The sequence below is a fragment of the Colossoma macropomum genome, unplaced genomic scaffold, assembly GCF_904425465.1.
Source record: "Colossoma macropomum unplaced genomic scaffold, Colossoma_macropomum, whole genome shotgun sequence".
NCBI classification, from domain to species: domain Eukaryota; kingdom Metazoa; phylum Chordata; class Actinopteri; order Characiformes; family Serrasalmidae; genus Colossoma; species Colossoma macropomum.
In genome coordinates, this window is record NW_023494794.1 from 20,396,305 (window position 1) to 20,421,608 (window position 25,304).

The window sequence follows — 25,304 nt, forward strand, 5'->3', positions numbered from 1 at the left end:
CAGAGAGCGAGCGAGGAAGATAGAGAGAAGGAGAGAGAGAGAGACAGACCTCTCTTCTCTCTCTTTTCAACGCTGTTTTTTGAGGTTATTATGAGAGAGAGCTTTGTGCAATGTAATGTAGGAGTATGTAATGTAACCTATATTTCAGGCAGATTTTGAGCCTCATAAATATTTCATGAAGCCCAAAAAAGCTTTTGCCTAGCAGATGCTATTATTTTGCATGAAAATGTGTGATGCTCAACCAACGGTTGGCAAAAACTGCTATTTTGCCAACCGTCAGCTGAACAGTTCTCATTCTCTCAGGCTCATCAAATCACAAAAAGATTATAATAATAAAAAAAGCCGGAATAAAGTAAACTAGACGGGGAGGAATTTAAAATACTCTACAGCATATCATCATTTAACAGGCACTGTAGTTTCCCTCTACTTAAAAAAGCACCTGCCCATTGGCTTCTATTACTAATGTGTCTGAGTCAACGGGTTCTCTCCTCTTAGGGTGCATTCACACTTGGCAGGTTTGGTTCGATTAAAACGAGCCCTGGTGTGATTGCTCTGTTAGCGTGGTTCGTTAGAGCAAGTGAGAATGCGGTCATTAAAACTCTGGAGCGCTCCAAATAAGCAGACTGAGCTTACTGAGGTCTTGGTTTGCTTCAACTCTGGTGCGGTTTGTTTGAAGTATGAACGCAATAAAGACCAAAGACGTCTAAACAGACCAAAGACAGGATGAACTGCCGTCTACTCTCTGCAGAACTTCTTTTGTACATGGAAAAGACGAGTTTCTGATGCTGCTTTGACACGTGCTTGTGCTTTATCATCTCTTCTCAAGCTCTAAATTGATAAATATAGAATGGATATATTCAGTTTTAAAACGGGGCTGAGGCTTGAAGTCATTATAAAATACTTGATATACACATCTGACTGCACATATAAACTGCATTATGTATGAAGGTGCCAAGGTTTCTCTGTTTTAATAGCAGTGAGCCACTCGAGGCTGTTACAGGGATTTCACCCTGCATGGTGTTGAGCAAAACCACAATAACACAAGGAGTCTCGTGGCTTATTGCTCTAATACCACAAGACAGACAAAATAAGACATACATAAAACCAATGAGCCCAGTTAGAACAGAGAACTGGAGGATTCAGAAAGGTGGGCATTATCACTGTTATTGTACATTATAAAATATGACCGTCTACTTATATTACTTTTGTTTACATCTTTTGGCTCAAACTAGAACCAGAACTAAAATGTTAATGGCAGCTTTACTTCACATGTAAATACTGAATGATGAATGAACCAACAGAAATCACCTGTAATAAAACTTCACATTACATTAACTGATTAAATGACATTGATTGACATTGAAAGCTAAAGACTTACTTCAGACCAAGTATGAGTATGAGCATGTTTTTCAGTTCTCGCTGATACTGAGTCTGACACCATAATGAATTACATACTAAGAATTAAGTAGATGTTGGTGTAAATGAGTGCAAAGTACATCAACAACTAAATCATTAAAATCTAGCTGGTTTTAAATGAAGTGTACTACCTAGCTGTGCTATATTAGTTATGTTTGATTGAGTAGTGCTGCAGTGGAGAAGAGCAGATTTTGTTCCATGTCAGAAAAGGGCTTCTGTACAGCTGTAAGTAAGTAATGTATGTTTAATAGTTTTGACCCCTCATGAGGCTGAGACTGCAGAAGCTGTGATTTGACGTATGAGGTGTGCACTGCCGAAGAGTTTTCTGTTGTATTTCAGTTTCAGCCTCTACCAACAGAGTTGCTCTATCTGTCTGATGTACACTGCATGCTAAAATCACCACACTTCTTAGAATCTCAGCTCTCACAGAGAATTTAAACTGGCTCTGATTATCGGCGCTTTACTGGCTTTATCAGTCCAAACTAAACGCTAGTAGCTACAGATCGATAAGCCATCCAGAGTGAGACACAGGCCTAGAAAACATCCCCGCTATACTGTTTTGAGAAGTTATTCAAGTAAGCAAGAAATCCAGCCTTTACTCATGCGTTTGTTTTTTGTTACAAGTACGTCAAGCCAAAGCACTTCCTATCTCGAAAACCTAGCTGGTCTGACTCACGGGCCTGTATTTCTGTGCAGTCTTACAAAGCTTGCAGTGGAATTTATTTAATCTTGTGTTGTATTTCCAGACAAATAAAGTCATTTGGGCTTTAGCAGAAAAAATGATTTCTGTTCTATCCTCCTACTCACCACAGTATTCCTGCAATACGTGTGTTAGAATTAATAAATGGACAAAAAAGAAAAAAAAAGTAAAAAAGTAAAATAAGGTTCACTAGTGGCCACAGACACATAAACACACACCTGTCTCTCTTGTGCTTCTTGCCGCTCTTCTTCCTCTTTCCTCGCCGAGTGGGGGAGGAGCTGTCAACTCTGTGGATCAGATTACAAGAGACAGGAAACAGAGGGATGAGACTACTGTGTGCACACATATATACACACACAAAGACAAACAAAATACATCCCCCCAGACACACATGCACCACTGTTCAAAACCCTAGAATCACTGTTTTTTGATAAAACCAATTTAGCTGTAGAAATAAGCATAAAATGCATATAATGAATCAGGATTAATCATATTAGTTTGTGTATTGAATTTTATCTATCTTAGTTGTGCAACTGACCTTAAAGAAAAACCTTTCCATTTACAAGCAGTGCATTTTGTCATAGCTATATGAGTGGACAAAATAAGTTTCATCAGAAGGTATTACCTTCAGTAATTCAGTAACATTACTTTCATTATGTGAACCCTGCATTAAACATGAACACGAACCTGAACATGACAAATACGTGATTTCAACAGAGTGAGAACAGTTTCCAGTTTTCATCACCAATGTCTAGCCAGAGAACAGTGGCTGCATGTTCCAACTAACAAGTGTGTGAGTGTGTATGTGTGTATATATATAGTCACTGGTTCCAACTACTCCACGATTGTAGCCTCTCGTTCATACACCTTGATTCTTGTTACAGTGGAGGCTCTTGGTGTACTGTCCAGTGTAGTGTGCTGAAGTTTCTGAAAGTATCACTTTAAAAGCCATTTAAAAGCTGTATTTGAGCGAGAGGGCTACAATCACAGATTCAATCAAAGCAACATGCATCAGTTTTAGCCTAGAATTATGGATAGTTTGAAGAGTCAAAACTACAAAAATGCATTATCAGGATTTTAAAAAATTATGGCGTTAAATTATCGTACTAACACATTAATGTGTCAACTTTGACAGCCCTTATAAAATGATTCTGTTATGATGCAATACAACATTATACATTTCAAATACTTAGTTAATTTTTTCTAAAAAATCTGTCTAAGCTGTATTTAGTATCAAGAATAAATTATAATAAAATCAATATCCAGAATGCCTCAGTTTTGAACAGTGGTGTTCAATCTCCAGGCAGATAACTGGACAAAAACTTACTATTGATAGACAGTAATATTTATTATTTACTAACTTCTTGTTGTTGAAATATTAAATAAAATACTACACTACATAACAACAGTATGTGGACACCACTTCTAATTAGTGGGTTAGGCTTTTTCTGGTACACAAATTGCTAACAGGTGCATAAATTAGGTGTACAGTCATCTATCTCCACAGACAAACACTGGAAGTAAAATTAATTATGCAGCAGAATTCCAGAGAGATGAATCTGGATGCCAGGACTATAAAGTTTAGTGGAGGAGGAATAATGGGCTGGCGCTGTTTCTCATATTTTGTTCCTCTTAGTTGTGCTGCAGCACACTTTTTCAAGAGAATGGTGCGACTGCAACTTTGTGAAACAGTTTGGAGAAGGTCCTTCCCTGTTTCTGTATGAAAGAGCCCCCGTGCACAAAATGAGGTCCATAAAGAAATGGTTTGCCAAGTGGTGTGGATGAACCTGACTGGCTTTCACAGAGCCCTGATCTTAACCCCCCCAGTAAACACCTTGTGAGGTATGAATTTAGAGCCCTGACAGTGAGCTGGGCCTCACTGCCCAACATCAGTGCATGTCCCCACAAATGCTCATGTGGCTGAATGAAAGCAAATTCCTGCAGCCATGTTCCAAAATCTAGTGCATGGCCTTCCCAGAAGAGGGGAGGCTGTTGCAGCAGCAAAGGAGGACAAATTTCATGTTAATGCCCTTGTTTTTTTCTACGAGATGCATACATGGATGTGATACTCCACATACTTTTGGGACTATACATAAAATGATTCTATTATGTCTAAAATTAAGATGTGTCTAAAATGAGGAAGAATTGTACATGTCCAGCAAGTCATGACCATCCAGATCATTTGTAGGTCTTTGTAAGTCTCAATGTTTAGCATTGTACAGCAAGATATACATTTGTAGTTCTTCAATTACAGACTGTAAAAGGGGACTAACAGAGAAACAGATGGACTACAGTCTGTAATTGTAGAACTACAAAGTCCACCTATATAGTAAGTGGAGCTGATAAAATGGACAATGAGCGTAGAAACAGGGAGGTGGTCATAATGTCATGCCTGATCGGTGTATGTACAAGATATACATATTCACTGTTAAATGTTGGTATCAACAACAAGCAAAAATACTGTCATGTTGTACCCAAAATACTTAAAATATTCAATAAAATATCTACCAATACTGTCAGGTGTCTAGTTTTTAATATTTAAATCTACATCCACATTGTACGAATCACTGTGATATGTAAAGTAACCAAAAATATTAATATGACAAGTGATTTCAGATTTTTATTCTACATCTGTGCTAAAATGTCTTTTTGAATCTGAACTGCCTGGAGTTACTGCTCTGGCTCCGTGTAATCTCATAAAATTTGTTGTGACTCTCCTGCTTGTCACGGTTACCTTTCGGTGCCACTTCAGTTTGCTCTCCTACTCTTACTGTAATTCTCTGGGTTGTTTCTTATGGCAGTGTGCATTTCTCTCTCTCTCTCTCTCACTCTCTCTCTCTTCCCTTCAGATATTGCCTTGATTTTTCTGGCTCCCCTTTTCACTTCCTATAAAAAACCCCTTCAGACAGTCTCGATTCTGTCACTCATGGAGCTGTAACTATGCAGCACAGTTTCGCAAATGTGCCACTCAAATGCAGTGCTAAGCCGAGTCTTAACTCCAGACTTTAAATAAGCAAATACACGAAATAAACCTATATGGCTGGGACTTTAACAGCAATGCTGCTTGAGATGTAACTGAGCTTTTGCAAATACAAAACCAGCAGCTGAAAATCCCAATTCAAAGGACAATTCCACTGATTTTTCAAAATACCTGCATAATTTGCATAACGATTAAGATGTAAATAGTCATGCAGTGTGGTATGATGTGAAATGCCCCATTCTGGAGAGTCAGAATGGTTCCCACTGGTGGTGACAGGAACCAGAAGTCTGAAAGTTTAAGGCCTCAAAAAGCTCCCTCACACATAACATTAAATGGTTATGAACATGCTGTCAGATACCTGAGACACTGTTGTACAACAGTTTTGAGAAGACTGTGGCCTAAAACATATTTGTGAACCATTGTAAAACAGTCCCTAAAGAAAACCTATTTTTCAGATTTTATAATCATCAACATTACAAATAAAAACTCAGACGACATGTCTAGGTTCACTTTTGATTTTGGATACTAAATAAAATAGCTAGAATTACATTGTAGACAGCATGACTCCTGGTTCCTACCACCGCCACTGTAAAGAAATGTGTCAGCAAGTTTCTCATCAATGCACCAGTTTACATCAAACCACTATGAATGACTTTGTTTACATCTCAATGATCGAATTAAAAAAAAAAAATGGGATTCCCCTCTAAGTAAGAGTATGCTCCGCTAATGCTTATTAACTACACATTTTTAAAATAATGTCAAAGGCACAAGGTTCATTAGTTTGAACATTAGGCTACATTAGCTTAATTAGCCAATACGCACTCATAATAGAACATCCAGTTCTATTATAAAGTTTGGGTGCTCCTGGTCAAACTGCATTTCCCTGCAAAAAATGTGCGAAGCCCTAAAGATAATAGTTTTTATTGATGGTTTTGGGCTAATATTTGGTCTCACAGTAAACACAACAGATGTTACAACAGAAATCAAGAAGCGCTACAGAGGTCACAAAAATGAAACAAAAAGACATGTGCTCCTGGGGCATGGGTGCAGAAAACTAAAAAGAAATGGTTCCATGCTGGGAGAGGCAAAAAACCCAAAAAAGTATCCATCCACATCCACAAGGCATGTGCAAAATAAATCCCAGATTTAGAAAAAATTTTAGAAAAGTATAAAAAGCCTTTATTAAAACATAGCAAAGTAATTGCCTTAATCTATTACCTCCTCTAATGGACTTTGGAACAACCTCAATGGCCATTGTTCGCCACGAGCTAGGGCTCGAACGTTTAGCTGCCTTATAATGCATGGCCATAGAATAGTTAGGGTTCTGGGTAACAATAGCATTCTTATGTTCAGATCATCTATCTCTAAACCTCCTTTTCGTAGGACCAATATAAAAACAACCACATTCACAATCAAGTCTGTATACTACAAAAGTAGTGCACTTAAAAGTAGTGCCTTAGCAATGTTTTTCAACTGTCTGAAGTCACCAATGCTGAGTGGAACAATACAAACTCTTCTTTCTATAAAAGGCTGTCTGCAAATTTACCCACAAAACTTAATCAATTAAAGAAAAAAATAGGAAAAATATTCCATATTTACTTCATCTGTTTGTTTAATGATTTGTTGTTAAGAACTTTAAAAAGCTTAATGCCTGCCATTTTGGGACTGGCCCCTTTTTTTTGCACAAGAGTGTATATGTTTTGTTGATTTTCTAAGTAAAATAATTTAACACAGAACTAATTTAACTTAATTTAACTACAGAAAAACACTTCATATTTAATATTTTATTTTTTCCAATATGTTAAACTCAGCAATGGAAACTGTGCACTAAAATTAGCAGAAAAGTGCCATATTTAAGTGTGTTCCCTGTAGAAGATGTGTTCACTTATATTCACTTAGAAAATCAACAAAACAGGTAATTTGACCAGGGGTGTTCAAACTTTGGCACATGTCTATATGCATCAAAGCAGCAGCTTTAAGTTTAATAAAGCCACGTTATGCTTGTTATTCTAAAATAACAAAGTAAGAAATACTAAACACAGTACTTATTCAGACAGGATTAGTTAACCAGTCATTGTTTCTCTGCATCTTTCCTCAGGTTGGAAGCTGAGTTGTAAGTGTGAAAAGTGGAGATTTCCAAGTTTCGGGAGGCATATCTGATAGTTCATGATCTCTTTAACACTTTTGAAATTGAACAGAGATGAAACTGACACTGCTACGCTTTGACTGCCTTTGGGAATTTAACCTTTTAAATTTTAACCAGTTTCTCCTAGCTAGTTTAGATGCTAAAATGCAAATTCTGCTCTGTAGTGGCTATTAAAAACTATGGTAGTGAGGTAAAATACTTTATTATAAATATACTGAAGTAAACATAAAAGTATGATGATTTAATTCTACTCAGAAATGTAATATTACATAGAAAGTTGTTTTTCTGTTTATGAACTACAGCTACTTTCATTTTATTACTTAAGTACACAAAAGTGATAGGTGATGCTGAAGTGACTGACCGGCTGTGCCTTCTGCCTTTCTTCTTCTTTCTTTTCTTTGGTGCAGGAGAGGGTGAACTGCTGGACTTCCTCTTGGTTCTGTTAGAAAGAGAACGCAGCAAAGGAAGAAAGAGTGAAGGACGAGCCATGGTACTATACGTGCATACGACTGTTAGCGCAGTAGACATCGAGGCTTCTGGTCCCCATCACCACCATTATACAGAAATTTGAAAGCTTTCTTCACACAATTTCACATCAAAACATTCAGAATTACTCTGTTTGCGTCACAGAGAATGAATTTTTTTGAAAAATCAATGGAATTCCCCTTCTGTACTTCTGCTCAAGCTATATTTTGTAATGGTACATTTACTTTTCCTTATATTACTGAAGTAATAGTACTTTCACTTGACTATGTGTTTAGGCAACTCTACACACCACTGACTGCCACATATGTAGCAATATAATTACAAATACCACCTGTGATCTCTTCTACTACATCACTCTCCCTTATTATCTCTCTCTCTCGCTTGCTAATTTCTGTTTATCCTGTGCTGACAGTATCTGCTTCTGTGTGTGTTTTACTGCAAATGCACTCCTGGGGGTGTTGGTTGACAAAGCAATACTGAGCTGAACTCTGACTTTCTCTGTATAGAATGTAGCTGCTTATGCGATCCTCTCTCTCTCCCGCTCTCTTCTGTGTAGGCACACAGAGCAGAGGGCATGATATGTTCTCTGTTCTTACCTGTAGTCATCGTGGGCGACAGAGTCACGATCGTAGTAATCTCCATGCCAGTCGTAGTCTTCCTCGTAGCCAACGGCAAACGCGCGGCCCTCGGCATCCTCTTCATCACCATGGGGCAACATGGTGACCCTGAGATTAGAGAGGAAAGATAATGTAACTGCAAACATTCTTCTGCTACAGCACACTTAGCGCTTAGAAAGTGAAACAATTCATGCGTGTACCACAGTCTACTGCAGTGAAGCAGCTCTGCTATTTAATATTTAATGTTTTATGATGCCTTTTGTCTTGTCTGCTGTTCACACTGCTCTACCAGGTACTGTATGTATGGTGTGTTATGGTATGTTAAGTGTTGTCCCTGCTGCACTTCGCACTACATAGCGTACACTATAGCTTTTCATTATACTGTATACTTGTTTATAGGTAAAAGGAAACTTGCCAATATGAGTGGGGTAGAGGGTAGTATGACAACAGATGGGCTACAATGTGTAACTGTACACCTATATAGTGGACCTATAAGGTAGGTGGAGCTTATAAAGTGGTCAGTGAGTGAAGTACGTCAGTGGGCCTCATTCACCAACCGTTCTCCAGAAGAAATTCTTAAGCAGTTTTTCCAAAGATTCCGACATTCACCAATGTTTTCGTATTTGGGATTTGTTCTTAGGTAAGAACAGAATCTACACACTCAAGAGCACAAAGGTATGAAGAATTCTGCAGTTTAAGAACACGCCATGAATCTGACGTAGACTTTTTCTTAGGACTTTTCCAAAGAAAAAAGTGAACTAAGATCTTCAAAGTTTCTTCTCCCTACAAAAGTTTTACATTCATATTTACCAATCACAATGCCATTGTGAGATATTCATTTTTCAGTGTCAAGAAAAACTAGAAATCAAATCATATTATATATAATAATATATTTAACAGAAAATGACACAGAAGACTCAAAGGTTACGTTCACATTACCAGGTTGAAGTGGCACAAATCCATTTTTTGCCCTAATGTGACTCAAATCTGATGTTTTTAGGGCTGTGTGGACACGCAAATCTGATCTTCTCAAATCCGACCTGAGCCACTGTTATATGTGGTCCTAGATCGGATATGTATCGGATTTGTGGCCATGTGACCTTAATGTGAACGCTCAGATCAGATTTCATGCGCATTTTTCCACTGCACATTCGCAATCATTCAGCGTTACCATGGCAGTAGCGCCGAACTGACGTTAAAGCCTGTAAACGGTGGAAAAGCAACGTATCTTATCTTTATCTCCTTCGTCTCGCTCTAATAATGAACAGCTGAGAGCTGTGACGTTACTGAGTAGAATATGCGCATGCGGGTGATTTCAGGACGTTGGTTCATTCACATTAATGGAAGATCTGAATCACTTACCTAAACGATTGTGAACCATCGTGTCAGAGAAATCGGATTTGAGCAAAAAATCGAATTTGAGCAACAAGGCTTGTAATGTGAATATAGCTAAAAACTAAATATCAGTTGTTTCAGTATTTAGTCTGTCCACTGTTTGCCTTTATTACAGCCTCTATTCTTTCCAAGAGAGCTGCTTTCAGTTTTTCTAAGAAATCTGCAGGGCTTTTCTTCCACTCCTCCAAAGTTCAGTCTTAGAAGTTGGTTGCATTTTCTGCTTCTCACAATCTACCACTAAGTTGATACCAGTACTGTTTTCTCTATTACTTTCAATCATTTTTTAACCTTTCAGGAAATAGAAATAGACTGTGTACTTAATGGCTGTTTTGGCTAGAAGCGAAATAAATGAAAAGTGGACTCTGCCTTCTACCCAGTACTGTGTACCGTACACTGTGATTCAAGAGACTCTAGAGACACTAGTGATTAGTACAGACATGTGCACACCTGTGAACTGAAGAACTGCAAGAAGGGGCAGAAAGAGGATTAGAGGGTGGCTCCTACCATCTGCACACGTTCCGTAACTGTGTGTCCGTGTGCGTGTGCTCTGTTGAGATGCATTAAGCTCCTTTTGCGTATTAACATCATGATCTGCCCCATCACACTCCCCAGTGCCAGTCAGTTCCCTCCACAGTCACTACAGCCACACAGTCCCGTTAGTGCCGCAATTATGTGCCCACTAATCTCCATACAGTAATTGCCATTGGTGTGATTTCTTAAGCGATGCTAAAACCAACAACCTCGCTGCGTAGCCTGAGGCTTTAGCCCGAGGCTTTACTCTTTTTGGAGTCAGAACCCTTTCGTCTTCTTCATCTTTTCTCTCCTTCACTCCTGCTTCATTCAAATGGGCTGAAAGCTGCATTTTTGGTGGTTCTACCAGTAACATTTCACTAAGGGTGCATTGAAGGAACGGTTTTGCACAATTTGCATGTAATCGATCGGACAAGACATATTCAGCGTCCAAATTTTTGCTTCTTTAGGTTTCCACTGGAGTTACAATGCCAATGAAATAGAAGTCTATGACCCCCAAAGTCTTGTCCATTAATACATGAATACAATTTTTCCTAGATTTGCTTCAAATGCTTCAACATTCCTAGGTTGTCCATAGCATACAGCTATGCTTGTATATGCCTCCTCTCATATTTTGAAGAGTTACTTTTCACTCATAGAACAAGCAAAGAAAAATTCTGTGGAAAGTGCAGACTCTAAACTTTCAATCCATGCCACATTTGTGTTTGTTTGTAAAAGAAGCAATACTTTATTATGATTTAAATGTAATATTATTTTTTGCGCAAATAAAGATTAACCGCTCAGATAAACAGCTTTAAAGTCAACATGAAATGGAAAGCGCAACACATTTTCCTTCCGTTCTGGCGTATTTCCAGCACGGAGCCACAACTGTTAGAGCTAGGCCTCCAGTTTGGGCCATAAATGTAAAACTAAAAAAAAAAAAAAACTCTATGATAATGCTAATGTCTACTAGCAGACCAATTGGATTCTAATAGTATGTTAGCGCTAAGCTTGCATATGAACGTTTTTTCATGTGAACTTCATTTTTACATTAAACACAGATATTCAACCCCTAACATGAACAAAGTTTTATTACACACTTCTATAACCTAAGCATAGCTCAGCCTGTTTAAAGTCCCTGTAGTTACTGAATAATACACCTTAGTATGTAATAAGCCTGGGATTTTAAGGGGTTAAAACTTATGAAAGACATTGCATATTTTGTTTGAAGCTTGTAACATACATTAACATATATCATTGCCTTGTAGCAGTTTTACAGTGACTCTGTGAGAGGAGACCCCTGCCGTCAAGCTGCCGCTGCTGTTTTCCATTTCTAACAACTAAGTGAGACCTGGTTAGACCATGGCTATTATACATATCATAGAAATTTCAGAAGGTCTAGAGTGACTTTCTTTTTCACAAAATTGGTCCAACCTATTGTAAATCTAAATATGATTGGTTTATACTGTCACTGTCACTTCCTAGTTATGTTAGTGGTTAATCTGACTTGTTATGCCTTCAGTTCAGCTCCTGAAGTCCTAATCAATGGGAGAGCTCGCTTGGCTGTATCTACCTACATACCACAGAGGGAAAAAAAGTCCTGATCGCATAATTTTACTGTTGGGTGTTTCAGTATTTACCCCTTTTTGTTTCCAGTCAAACGTTGTAGAAATAAGAGTATTACTACAAAAACTTACAGAGTTTAAACAGATTCAGCAAGATAGTTCTTTTAAATTAAAATGGACAAAAAAGTACAGACATATTTTCACATTAATCCCAGAGGGCTCCCAAATACATATTTCTCTCGAAGACAGGTGGGGCGGTGGAAGGAAGAGATGAAACATGATACTGTTGGTTAATACTACATGTCCTTTTATTCATGTCTTATAGGATAATATTAAATATTAGGTATTAAACAAAGATATTTTAGACACAGACACCACTACATTTTTGATGGAAAATTATAAAAAATATAAAATAAAAATATAATATAAAAAAGGAATTTTGTTGTTTACATGGTATGTATGATAAAGTATGCTTAATATGACAGGCACATGCACTTTTTAGGTTGATTTTAGGTTGATTCTAAATATAATTGTCTTTATTTTTTCCCAGAATTGTACATTTGCTTTACATTCTGTATCATTAAGTTTTCACTAGTTATCCCCCCCCAATTTTTTCCCCAATTTTAGTTGTTTCCAATTCCACCCTCTAGCTAGGACTCCACAGTCACACAATACCACCAGCGCTAGGAGGGCGAATGCTAGCACAGGTTTCCTCCGAGACCTGTGAAGCGCCACCACATCTTTTCGAACTGCCGCAACGTCATTGGACAGCTGAACATGCTTGGAGGAAAGCACCAACTGTCTTCGTCAGCTAACAGACGCCTGTGCTTAATAGCATCGCGTTCGAGTGATGGGGGGAGAAGGGTCCTTTACAATTATGTAATCATGTAGCTGCATTTAAATCAGTATGTAAGGTAAACTGAACATATAGCACAACAACAACAACAGCTCTAGACTTTGAAAGGTTAAGGTCTTTATGCCTTTGAGTTCCATCCAGTCTCCAAACACAGCTCAGCAGCATGACTAACTTCAGTGACCTCTACGTCTTTACAAAAATACATCCCCTGGTTACTGACAAGATCTATACGTCCTGCTACAGTGTGAAGGGCTCATTTATTATAGCAGGTCACCCCGTGGCTGAATGACTTCATGCTCATCTCTGACTGTCTCTGATGCCCTGACGATTCATAACAATGAATAAGAGTGCACTCAGCAAGCACCTCCAAGCTACACTGCAATCCTGCAGTAGTCATAGATGCAATAGACTCTGAGTAAAGAACATAATCATGCCTCAGGCTTTATAAAGCTTTGCAAGTAGGCACTGTTGTGGTGTATTAGAGAGAAGCCCATATTCTAAGCTTACACTTCCAAACTACAGTGAAATTGGGCTCTTTCACAGCTCAAATAATTCAATATACCCGTGTATATTTGTGATCAAACTGTTGCAATCAGGGCTTCCGAGCCAGAACCAACAGAGTTTATGATATGAGAATGACTGTAGTGTTTCAGCACGTTCATCACTTCAGTGTATAGTTATTATTGTCATTTGCCTATACGATGAATTTACATTACATATTGATTGACAGTTATTACATAAGTACACAGGTAGTTGTTTAAAAAGGTACATTTACATTCAGTTTACATTCTGTATCGGCAGGTTTATGATGTTTTTTATGCATTACCAATCCTAATTCTAATCAAATTCATATCATAATAAAGTATCTCATCTTTTACTTACAACCACAAATGTGGTAAGGACTGTATAGAATCCATATTTTCAAGAGACTCCACTTGTTTCAATGACCTTATGTTCCCTGAATAAAGGTACTGAGTGACCCCAGTGACAGTTTCATACCTTTTTTTCTGAGAGTGTAGGGCAAGTTAACGTTTAAAAATTGTCTGAACTTTTTTTATTGTGTTTCAATAACCTATGAGTGAATAATAGTTCAATAGCAGAATCTGGCTAACCCTCTTTTTTCACCGTAGGGCAGGTTAACTTTTAAGAATTGTTGTAACTTTTTTTATTGTGCCCCATGCAGCAATACAGGAAGTTAGGGGGTGCTGAGGGGGCATTCCCACATTTCAGGACTGCACTATGTACGATTTGGGGATTTGGAGACCTTTCTGGTGGAAATTGCATGTCACTGCATGAACATTTGTAATGCCGGTTATGCTTTGGACTCCTGTCCCAAGTGAATGATTGTGAGAGCATTTAAAGCGTATTCAACGAGAAGTCAGTCGAACTTGATGAAGAACATGTTTTCCGAAGATGTGAATTATCTACTACTGTTAACACATCTTTATCAGCATAATGTTAATTTTGCAGATGGGATCTAAACATCAAGTCGGACCTTCTTTCTGAGTGTGTGATATTAATAAGTACAGGCGATGATGTGGTACGAAAAACTCCCACGGAATCCGACCTCTGACTTTAAAATGATTATTTCAAGATTTGACAGCAGCGCACGCTCACCATATTTTAGCGTAAAGGAGAAACGTATGCAAAGTTGTAGGCTATGTCTCAGCCCTCAAGGCAGCCTAACACTGTTTTTTAAACTTAATGTTATAATGTCCCATGTTTTGAGTGTTTTTCAACTATTTGGTGTATGTTTAAGTGTTGATTCGTCACACTGTAGCTCAACTCTGAGCTTGACACAATTGGTTATGATGCCACATATCAACAACCTGATTGGTCTTAACTCTTAACTCTTTTGCATAAACTTCGTCCAGAAGCAGAAAGAGCAGAGGGAATACTGTTGTCCCTCGCCACATTACAGCATGTTCTGTTTGAAGTTTTCACTCGACTTGTTAAAAAAATTCTTTTGCATGAGGTCACTCTGTAGGTCACTGCTCAAAATAGCAGAACCCCCAGCTAAAAGCACCTTTCCGTGTCCTTGCTTCCATGAAATAACTCTTGCTAGTTCACAGCCTGAACCTGTAGCAAGAGTGTCCGAGTGAGGACGACGATAATTTATGACATCAGAATTGCTGTAATTCCTGTATGATCATCACATTAAAAACATATTTAGAACTGTTCTTGTATGCAGTGCTGGAGCTGCTGCACTGGATGAAAGAATGACAGGGAGGGAGGATGGTGGGATGAGAGGAAGAGAAGATGCGCTTGGCTGGATGAAGGATGCACTGTTATTAAGTCGGTGTCCCAGGGTTACTGGCATGATGTACGGTTGTCGTGGCATCTTCGGGGCATGCTACGGCATTAACAGAGGGCCATTTTTTATCTTTAAAGCAGCAAGCTCTGTGATCCTCAGAGCGGGGGCTTAGTTTCTGCTGCAGCAAATGGAGAAGAGAAGCATTTGCAAGTGTGATGCGAGTGTATCTGTGAAAAAAATAATAACACTAAATCTAAAGCTTTTATTTTTTTGTCTTGTGTAAAATACTGTATGAAATGAGACCAAACATTATACGATAAGGATGCAGATTTTGCATATTCTTTTGACCGATAATCGGCCATCGTTAGTCAGTAAATAATTGTTAAAAGACAAACCTAAAATCATGGCTACAACCCATGAAAACATCAAACAAAGCAATGCTATTTACAAAAAAAAGGCTTTAGGCTTTACTGAATAAAAGCCTAACATAACAGATATGACAGTAACTTAAAGTAGCCTACTTACTTACATTTACATTTAAAACATAAAATATAAAATGTGCCATATCCTTTGCACAGACCACATTTTATGTTTTATTTTTTTACCTAATATGTTAAATTCAGCAAATGAACAGTAATTGTGCATTAAAATGTGCAAAAGTGCATTTTAACTTTTTAACATTTTAACTTTCAAAAAATACAATAAATATTTAAAATAAATAAAAACATTTCATTTTTTAAATTTAAATTAAAACATTCTGGTTTGAAAATAAATGCGTACAAAGGCATCATCTTCACTATTTGTGTTTGTCTTTGTCATTTGCATATATATCTTAAATATCATGAAAAATGCGTATCACTGCTGTCCAAAAAAAATTAACGGCATTTTTTTCTTTTTTTGCAATGAGGGGACCAAATGAAATGCTCCAAAAATGCTTGGAATAAAATTTCTGTACATTAACTTACATTAGTAAAGAATGTTTTTGCTTTCTTCTGTAAAGCTGCCATTTTTGGAGGTGGGTTTTTTGAACAGCGATGATAGTAGTACATTTGGCACTGGGAAGAGTGGTCTTCCTGGCACTTTTACACGTCAGGGAGTGTGTTTATATGCACTCAATAATCCTATCATGATCTGATTTCTGCAGTTATCTGATTATTTAAATGGCCAAGTAAACAGCATGTGCAAAAACAGATGGTGGTACCAGAAATAAGCAAGCAGCTTATTTCTGAGATGCAGCAAAACACTTCTGGAGCAGAGCTCAAACAAACTACATTCTTGATGAAATGAAGGATTTAAATATTCTTCTGATTGATCTATGCTCATATTTTCAGGTAAAGTGGTGCGATGTTTAAAAAAAAAAAAAGTCGCGACACGAAGTTTGAGTTTTACGTTACGTTTACGTCTTTTTCTTTGAGTCTACTGGCTGGTTGCAAAGCAGAAATCTGATTACTGTCTGACTCATTTAGACACAGAGTTTCCTCATTATCTGATTACCCAAGTGCATGTAAACCCGTTGGTCGGATTACTGACAAAATCTCATTTTCAGCTTTTATCGGATTATTCAGTGCATGTAAGTGCACTTAGTGTCACTGCTAGGTTGATAGTGGTCAACCACCCAAAAATATTCATCCAAGGGCGTCTGTGGTCAGAACCAATGATGAACTGCTAAAGCAGCATTTCCCAACCCGGTTCTCAGAGACAATCCCTATGTGGTGTGGGTTATGTTGGGGCGAAAACATGGACTGTTTGGGGAGCCCTGGTGGTTGGGAAACAGCGTGCAAGAGGACAGTTAACCTGAGTTGTGCATGGTAACTGTACACCGTCAAGGTGGAGCTCTAAGATAGGTGTTTCTAGTAAAGTGGCCAGCAAATTTAAGTGTGAAGCATAATTTCAGCACACGTAAGCTACATTCATGGATGGAAGGTTTCTAAGAACAAATCAGGCCTTTCAGTACTGGTTAACCCCCTCATTAGTCAAGCTCAGGAGGAGGGATGTGTGTGTGTGTGTGTGTGTGTGTGTGTGTGTGTGTGTGTGTGCGTTCCACTGTGGTTATATGACACTGTAAAAGCAGCACTCTAAACTTCAGAGCAAACCACAGCACTGAGCTAAAGATCTATAGGAACCACAGTTCAATGAGGCCTGAAAGTGATTAATGATTGCTCCCTGTGTTTGTTTGTTTGTGTGCTTGTGTGTCACTTACGGTGGTCTCGGGTGAGATCCTTCTCTGGTTATGACTCCCTCTTTCTCCATCAGCATCTGCCGAAAGGTCCCGACCTTCTGCCGGATCTCCTCTTCTGAGTATCTACACAAAGAACACACGCACATTAACTAAACTGTGACACAGATATACACATAATATACATGGTTGACTAAAATCAGCAGTTATCATAGACATAAATTTAATAGTAGAAGTGAAAATAGCACCAATGAAAGTGGCTTGTGTTACACTGTGATGATACCCTGCCCTCATATGAGGACAGAAAAGCCTGTCTACATGGTCCAACAAGAGAATCGCTTATTTAAGAAGACTATAATTGATTCCTACTTATTTGCCAGTCTTTATAGAAAGCTGAAAATAAACAGTTGCTCATATTTAAAGCTGAATATGTAAACCTCAACAAGAAATACCATTAAAAATAACAAGGACTTGTAAAATACACCCAAATTAACCTTTATAACAGGAAAAAATTATAAAAACTAAAATCTGACAAAAAATAAGAAAAATTGGAGCTACTTAACTGAAACCAACAAAATCGCTAAAAATCTAGAAAGCTCTCACACCCGTGACCACAATATTTATATTATTCAAATTGTTTCTGTTGAATTTGACAACTTGACAATCATATAAGCCATTAAAGCACTGTTTCAAGACCTCATTCACACGTATCCGGATATTTCTGAAAACACAGGGCTTTTTCCTTCGCTTTCAAAAAAATATTCATCCACTCCAACGGCAAACAACTTGAGAATGCATATAGGCAGCCAGGTAGGTGATAATACCATAAAATTTGATTTCAAACACCTGAAAAAGAACATTATGACCACACGTACTGCACAAAACTGAAGCAGAGGTTTTCTAACTAAGTGATGGCTGATTTCTGCCAGAAAATAAAAGTTAAAAAGCAAGAAAATGCGTCCTTTGCTGCGGTGGCTACACCACTGTCTCTGAAATGCCCAGGCAGTGCTGATCAGGTGGAGTTTTTCTAGCTAAACTCCATTTGAGAACTGAGCACAGTAAGTTGTGATGTCTTTGCACAGCAGTATACTGAAAACGTCAAGGTAAATTCAGTGATAAACACATTATCAACTCCCACATTGCCTTGTACACAGAAAGTCAGCCATATTTCAGACAGAGTTCTGCAAGCTCAATAAAGGAAAACAGCAATAATCATGCGCAAATGAATGCTGTGATATCAGCAACTTCAGAAAGCTGTGTTCTGCCTGTCCACACAAAAATCAATTTTCAAAAAGATAGATTTTCAGTGATACAAACAGTGTTTTAGTGTGGACGGCAAAATGCAGAGAAAAAACTTTGAGTGAAATAGGATATTCAGGAAATTCGGGTGAGAAATAATTGAGGGCGAGACGTGATTTTATTCTCCAGGATTTGACAGCATTGTGAAAAGCAAACATGGAGTCAGACTCTGACATGCATTTACATGCAGCCAGAAAGTTTGATCAAACATGACAGAAAACGTGAATTTTGTGTTTTGAATTATGACAGTACACAGTGGATTGTGCTTAGTATGACCAAGGACATGAACTAATAAAGCAAAAAAAGGTCCATTTTGATTTCAGGTTGACTTTTTCTTTTATAATTGACATTTTATTTGCACACAAAGTCAGGTTCACAGGTACAGTGACATTAGTAACTTAGTTATTACTAAGTTATTACTAAGTAATAGTTACCAGTGGACATGACATGACCGTGCCTCAAGGTAAGATATAACAACTGCCATATTTGCCAGAACTTTTCTGAGTTAAGTTATTTGTCAGTTGCTCTAAAAGAAGCACTTTTGTAAACTGGGACAACCAGAAATCAACAGATGGAACCTGAGGAGTCCCCAAAAGTAAAATACATTTCTTAGCCAAAGAAACTTATATAGAAACAGTTGCTTGTACGGTTGTTTTACAATCAAGTACAAATTCCATATCAAAGTTTAATAGGACCAAACCAGGAGAAAGGACTAGGCAAAGTTTCAAGTTCATGGTGGATCCCCTTCCAGTAAAACTGTATCTTGTCACATAACCCAAAACAGTGCATATCTGTACCTCTTTCCTGTTCACATTAAAAGCAAAGAGTTGAGCAATATTAAGAGATCTTACGGAGGTGAACTGGCATAAGGTAAGTCTTATTAATAACTTTAAGTTAATTTCACAGAGAGATGTCAAGCATACTCTAAGCTGTAGGCCTTCCCTAATCAATTTCCAATCATCATCACTTATGTTCATTCCCAGATCTCCCTCCCACACACCCTTCAGATAAGGTAGAGATGATGTCCATACACCAGACAGCTATTCAGGTCGTCATTAAATGTGATTATTTACAAACATACTGGCTGATATTATAGATTTTCAGATTTTTTCCTCCTTAAAATTGGTATCAGTATTGGTGTAAACCATATCAGTCGAGCTGTAACACATACACTCACAGGTCTCAGACAGCAAGATCAAGAGAAAGAGAAGAATGACACTGCCAGCACGAGGCCATTCACTTTATCTCTCTCTCTCTCGATCACTGATATACGCACCACAATAACCTTGCCTGCCGTTATGTCCACTACAGAATAATCCTGCATCAGAAACAGCGACAGTGAGTCAAATAATGTGACACATCCGTGGCGCATGAAGGACGCTAATAGAGATATCACACACAACAGCGAGAGGTCACAGGGACAGCGAGCGTGTGTGCAGAACAGCATAGATCATTCCTCTACTTTCAGTCTGATCCATAACAGATACAGACAGCACTGAACTGCAGGAGCACCCTGTTCTCCATCAGTCTAACACGGCTGCTAATTCAAAGCAGCAACCACTTATAATATCACAAGCATTATGGAACAGCGCACTAATTGTTGGGAACGTACCAGATGATGAAAAGTCCATTTAGCCATGTATTAAAAGTAAATGAAGCACCTCTGAAGTGTGTCTTCATGTCTTCCTCCGCTGGAATGATTTCATTTCAAGAACGTAGGTCTGTTTAGTGTGACTGTCAATAGACGTTCCTTATCACTTTGCATATACACTTATTGGCCTCTTTGTAAGAAACACCAGTTATTAAACAGTAGCATATCTGTTGGCATGCATGATTTGTGTGCGCTGTTCTCTAGCCCAGTGGCGTAATAAGTCATCCTCGGTGTCGTATGAGAAGCTTTTGGACTGCGCCCGCATACGATCCCAAACTAAGCCCAACATAGTAGTGCCAAATCCACTCACAGCCAAAGTCTGTACTAACTGTCATATCCAGCACAACAGTTTGATTAACTGTTTGACTCAGTTAAACCTGCAATATGTAAAACGTTTTTTTGTTACATCTGAAAAAAGTAGCATTATTCAGTCAGGAGAAGAAAAAAACAAAAACGCTAAAATATGGTTTGTGTGCGCTGCCGCGAGTCGCCCTGTAAAGCCTGAAATAATAATGTAAAAGTCAAAGGCATCAGATTGGATTCTGTGGGGTTTTTTGGACCATGTCACATGCACAGGCTCAAAAAGAAGGTCCGGCTTTAGGTCTTAAATGCAAAATCAATATTATGCTGATGCTACATATGTTGACAATAGTAAATAATCCACTCACATCCTTGGAAGACGTTCTTCTCCAAGTTTTGACTGAATTCTCCATGAACAGTCTTTCACTGTGCTTGCGATGATGAGACTCATCCATTTGAGTCTGAAGCACAACGCACTTTACAAAATGCTCTTCCGCATGTTGCATGCAGTTACACATTTGCTCTATAGGGGGCTCCAAAATCCCCAAAACTTACACAGTGTAGCTTTAATCAAATGTCTGATTCAATGATGAATTAACATGTCAAGTTAACATTATTACCTGTGGAGATTCAGTTGGACTGGGACAAAGACTGCCCATTTTCTATTCATCCCAATATCATATCAAATCATAGCAAAAGCACTGCTGCAAAACACGAGGGCACAAGCTTTGAAAATAACCACAATAGTGGCAAAATAATATATAAAAATAGAGCAAATAAATACAGTAAACCTCATATATATAGACTAAATCTCATATCAATCTTAAGATATCATATCAATAGACTAAATCTCATATAGAGGTGCAAACTTGAATGAAATGTTTGGGAATAGACTCTCAGGGTATTGGGTTTTTTTAAACCCCTTAAAATCCCAGGCTTATTACATACTAAGGCTTAATATTCAGTAACTACAGGGACTTTGATTCAAACTGGCTGAGCTATTCTTAGGTTATACGGCTTATGGCCATTTAAGGGGTTGAGTCTCTGCAGGCACATCTTTTAAATAAGTGCAGGTTCAGATTCAAAATATATTCACTGAAGGGTAAGTGTTGAATAGTAACGGTTGCTAAGCACCGACGGGTGGGCTAAGAAAGTGAGGTGGGGTTTGGAATTGGTCAATGATGCACTGATAATAAACAGAGGTGATTATGCAATGAATACACAAGAAGCATAAGCTGCATACCAAGATGATACGTCCTGCTTTAGCCCTAAGGGTCAGTTTCTGACCACAGAGCCACTCTTGGCTGTATATTTTCAGGTGGTGGACCACTTGTGACCTAACAGTGACAATGACGTGTGTAAAAACCCCAGCAACACTGCAGTGATACACTCATTCCCGCACCAACCATACTACCACGTCAGTGTCACTGCTGTGCTGAGAAATTATCCACCACCCGAATAATATCTGGTCAACAGCGGTCCTGTGGTCAGAAACTGAACAGTGATTAAAAGAGCTGAAGATGGCTGATAAACATGGATGGACTAAAGTGTAACTACACACCTATATAGGGGAACTATAAGGTAGGTGCTCAAAAAAGTGGCTAGACAGTGTAATTTTAATACCCACTACTAAAATAATAATAGAGTCATAATGGACAGCCAAAGTCAGCAAGGGTTTAAAGTAACAAGAACAAATCACTTACAAAACGGGCACTGAGTTGTCACCCAGCAATCAGGCAAACAGGAAGCACCAGGCGTTTCTGCCCAGGTGACCATCAGTTCTGCTCACACACACTCCCACTCACAGTATGGCAGCAGAGCCGCAGGGTGGACGCAGCTCTTCCCCGCTGATCTGAAAGCAGCTCTGCTGTAAGCCAGTCTTCAAAAAGCTATATTTTCATATATATATTCTCAGCACTGGTATAAACATCTAAAATACGCAATTTTTTTGGAACACTGGATGTCAAACGCACAGATAAAACATTACCACACTTTATCCAGTGACTATTTTACACTAAATAATTAGTGTCCTGAATTTACCTCACTCAAATGTGTCTATTAGTCACATATTACATCAACACAATTCTTGCTAAAAGAAGCAATCTGAAAGCAACTGTGTTGATGGAACATATTTCATTTATATGCAACCAACTGACAGATCAAATCAAACCACTTTTTCAGTGCATAAAGAGTATATAAATGCTACTTTTTATTATTATTTACTATTTTACACTTTTTACAGTTTACAGTCTGTGGTGCTTTTCCTTATCAAAGTCAACCCTTAAGTTACTGTAAGGCAGACATGGACAGTAGCATTTTTACCTGCATTATTATTGTATTATGCATTATTATTAAGATGTTATATATATAAGATGTTGTCCACTTAAGAGTACAATCCACAAAGGAAAAAGTCAAATTTATTTGCAATTACAGAATTCACTTATTTGCTATTCTGTATACAGATGTATATATGCACAGTACTGTGAAAAATTCAGAGACCACCCAAAACAGCCAATAAGTATAAATTAAAAAAAAAACTACAAAAAAGCCTCAAAAACTACATCTAATATTATATATTTCACTATTTACTGCGTCCAACTTTTGATGTTGGCCTATTACAGCTTCTATTCTTTTCAAGAGAACAGCTTTAGTTTTTCAAAGAAAATCTAAAATCTGCAATGTGCTTTGAAAGTGGTCACTTCATGTGTCTTGTGTATCAGGATTATATCTGAATAAGGCCAAGCCACATAAAAAGGCAAGCGTAAACGCACGCAAGATGCATTTAAAATAGATGTAAATCTGATCGCTCAAACCACTTCAGGAGGTGGTCTGAGACGCGTTTGAGCCACGTTACAGCACTACAAACGCATCCACCTCTCCAAGACACATTCGATAACCAAACCACCCCCCCCAGTAACACCAAAACTCCTCCCCATGCAGAACTGGGCACCTGATCTGACGAGGAAGATAATCACGGTGCACACACACAGTTGGAGACCAGACGAAGCAAAACACTTAACAGCAATATGGACAGACACTACTGTGCAAGACAAACTGCAGATGAAGAAGCTGAATGGTTAAACACTTGGTAATTGGTTGCCGCATAATGAGTGGATTTGCATATTCTGTCAGATTTCAGTCTGACTAACCGGAGATGCATCTGACTATCAAGTGTAAATGTATTTGGCTAAAATCTTACCAAGATTCAGTTGATACAACTGAATTAAAATGAAGTGACCAGGGGTAAACAAGGTCTTTAAAGGTGGTTGCATTTTCTGCTTCTAATAATCCAAGTAACCCCAAACACACTCCCTGATGCTGAGGTCTGGACTCTGGGTGGTCAGTCCATTGTTCTGAGAACAGCCGGAGCTTATTTTTTGGTTAGTGTGGCATGCGCCCGCCCCCTGGGCCCCGACGATGACGGCCGCGGCGACGGACCTCGGCCACGACGGCAGGGAGAGAGCCACGAGTGGGGAGGGGGCGGAGCGCAAAGCCCGAGCTCCTCCAAATAACCCGAGTGACGCGAGTGACGGCGGGAGGAGGAGGAAGACGACGACGGTGCCAGGAATGAGAGGCACCAGGGCAAGGAGCGAGTCCCGAGCTCTGCCGCCTGGGCCCCGCCCCCTGTTACGCAGCGAGGCCACTCCATTACACCTCACTTTCGACCCGGGCGGCTGAGCTGCCAGCTGGGGGCGGTGACAAGGAGGCGGAGCAGCGAGCTCTCGTTCCCTCTCGGCTCAGGTGCTCACTTAATGAGAGCCAGCTGATGCTGATCTGGCTGGCAGCATGAGCGCCTTTTAAAAGAGCTGAGAGGGAACGGAGCGAGGGAGAGGGACACGTAGCAGCAACAAAGACCGAAGAGCTGAAAAGCTGAGGATAAAGGACTGAAAAGTCTAGCCAGCATAGTTTGGTTGTTTTGAGTTGTGTTTATTTTGTGGTGTGAATAAAAGAAATATGGCTGCTGCGACACTGAACCCTGCCTCCAGCGTCTTCCTTGAGCCCGGGGTAGCACATGCCGTGCTACAGTTAACTAATTTTATTCTTTTGTGTCTGTTTCCTTTTCTTAGTAACAGCTTCTTTACAACTACACATCGTTTTGGACCCATAGTGTTGAGTTGTCTTCTCACAGTGGAAGGATGGGCAGAAACAGCTACGTATTTTTTCCAGATGTGAAGTAAGAGTGGTGCTTTATTTTCTCCTCTCTCTCAAAGATAAAAGTTTTACGTGTTGTTCATCTGTTTTGGTGGTCTTCCAGGTCTTGAGTCTCATTTTCTCTGTGTCTTTTAGTCATTTTTTAGACTCTAGTTTTTGAACACCTGTCAAATGTATTTTCCTTTGACTGTACCCTTCCTTATGCTAGTGGATTATCTTATATCTAATCACTTGTACTTAATGGTTGTTTTGACTTTCGCACAGCATAGTGTTTAACCTTCTTTCTATGTGGAGTGGATTGCACTCATACTATTTATTCATAATAGGCTCTTGTCCTTAAAATATAATACATATCAGTGAGGGTCTATTTATTTAAAAAAATGATAAAGCCTGTAAAGTAATCTGTGGCTTCCTCTGCTCTGACATTAGTAGCCAATAAATGCCTGTTTGGCTGGCGCTGTGTGTGGTTTAATCTGTAGCTAAAGGAGGCAAATCAAAGGACAAAGTCAAAGTCATCCACTCAGGCATGCAGATCACGCCTACAAACACAGGAAATCAGCTGTCAGCCATGACATGAAGACAGAGCCGAGCTGAGCAGCACAAGGAGTGATTCCGGATGGCAGGGTGGGTCTTTGTCTGATCTGAGATCAAACTGTGGCCATGCCACATGGACAGGGCATGGCAGGGTCAGATCTGTGGGGAACAGACTCAATCTTCGGTCTAACATCAGAAATGAATAGACACAGTCTCTATCTCCAAAGTGGACCACTGTTTTTGCTGCTTGCTTTGAAAACATTTCAA

General features: G+C 38.9%; 1 protein-coding gene across 1 annotated transcript in view; it reads right to left on the bottom strand.

Annotated features, from left to right (window-relative positions):
* Positions 1-25,304, bottom strand: part of srrm3 (serine/arginine repetitive matrix 3) — a 67,678-nt gene that overhangs the window by 24,915 nt on the left and 17,459 nt on the right. The window contains exons 2-5 of the mRNA XM_036580520.1: positions 17,126-17,227; positions 8,325-8,453; positions 7,604-7,681; positions 2,335-2,403 (exon numbers count right to left, since the gene is read on the bottom strand). Coding sequence (XP_036436413.1) covers positions 2,335-2,403; positions 7,604-7,681; positions 8,325-8,453; positions 17,126-17,227 — 378 coding nt within the window. The remainder of the gene's footprint in view (positions 1-2,334; positions 2,404-7,603; positions 7,682-8,324; positions 8,454-17,125; positions 17,228-25,304) is intronic.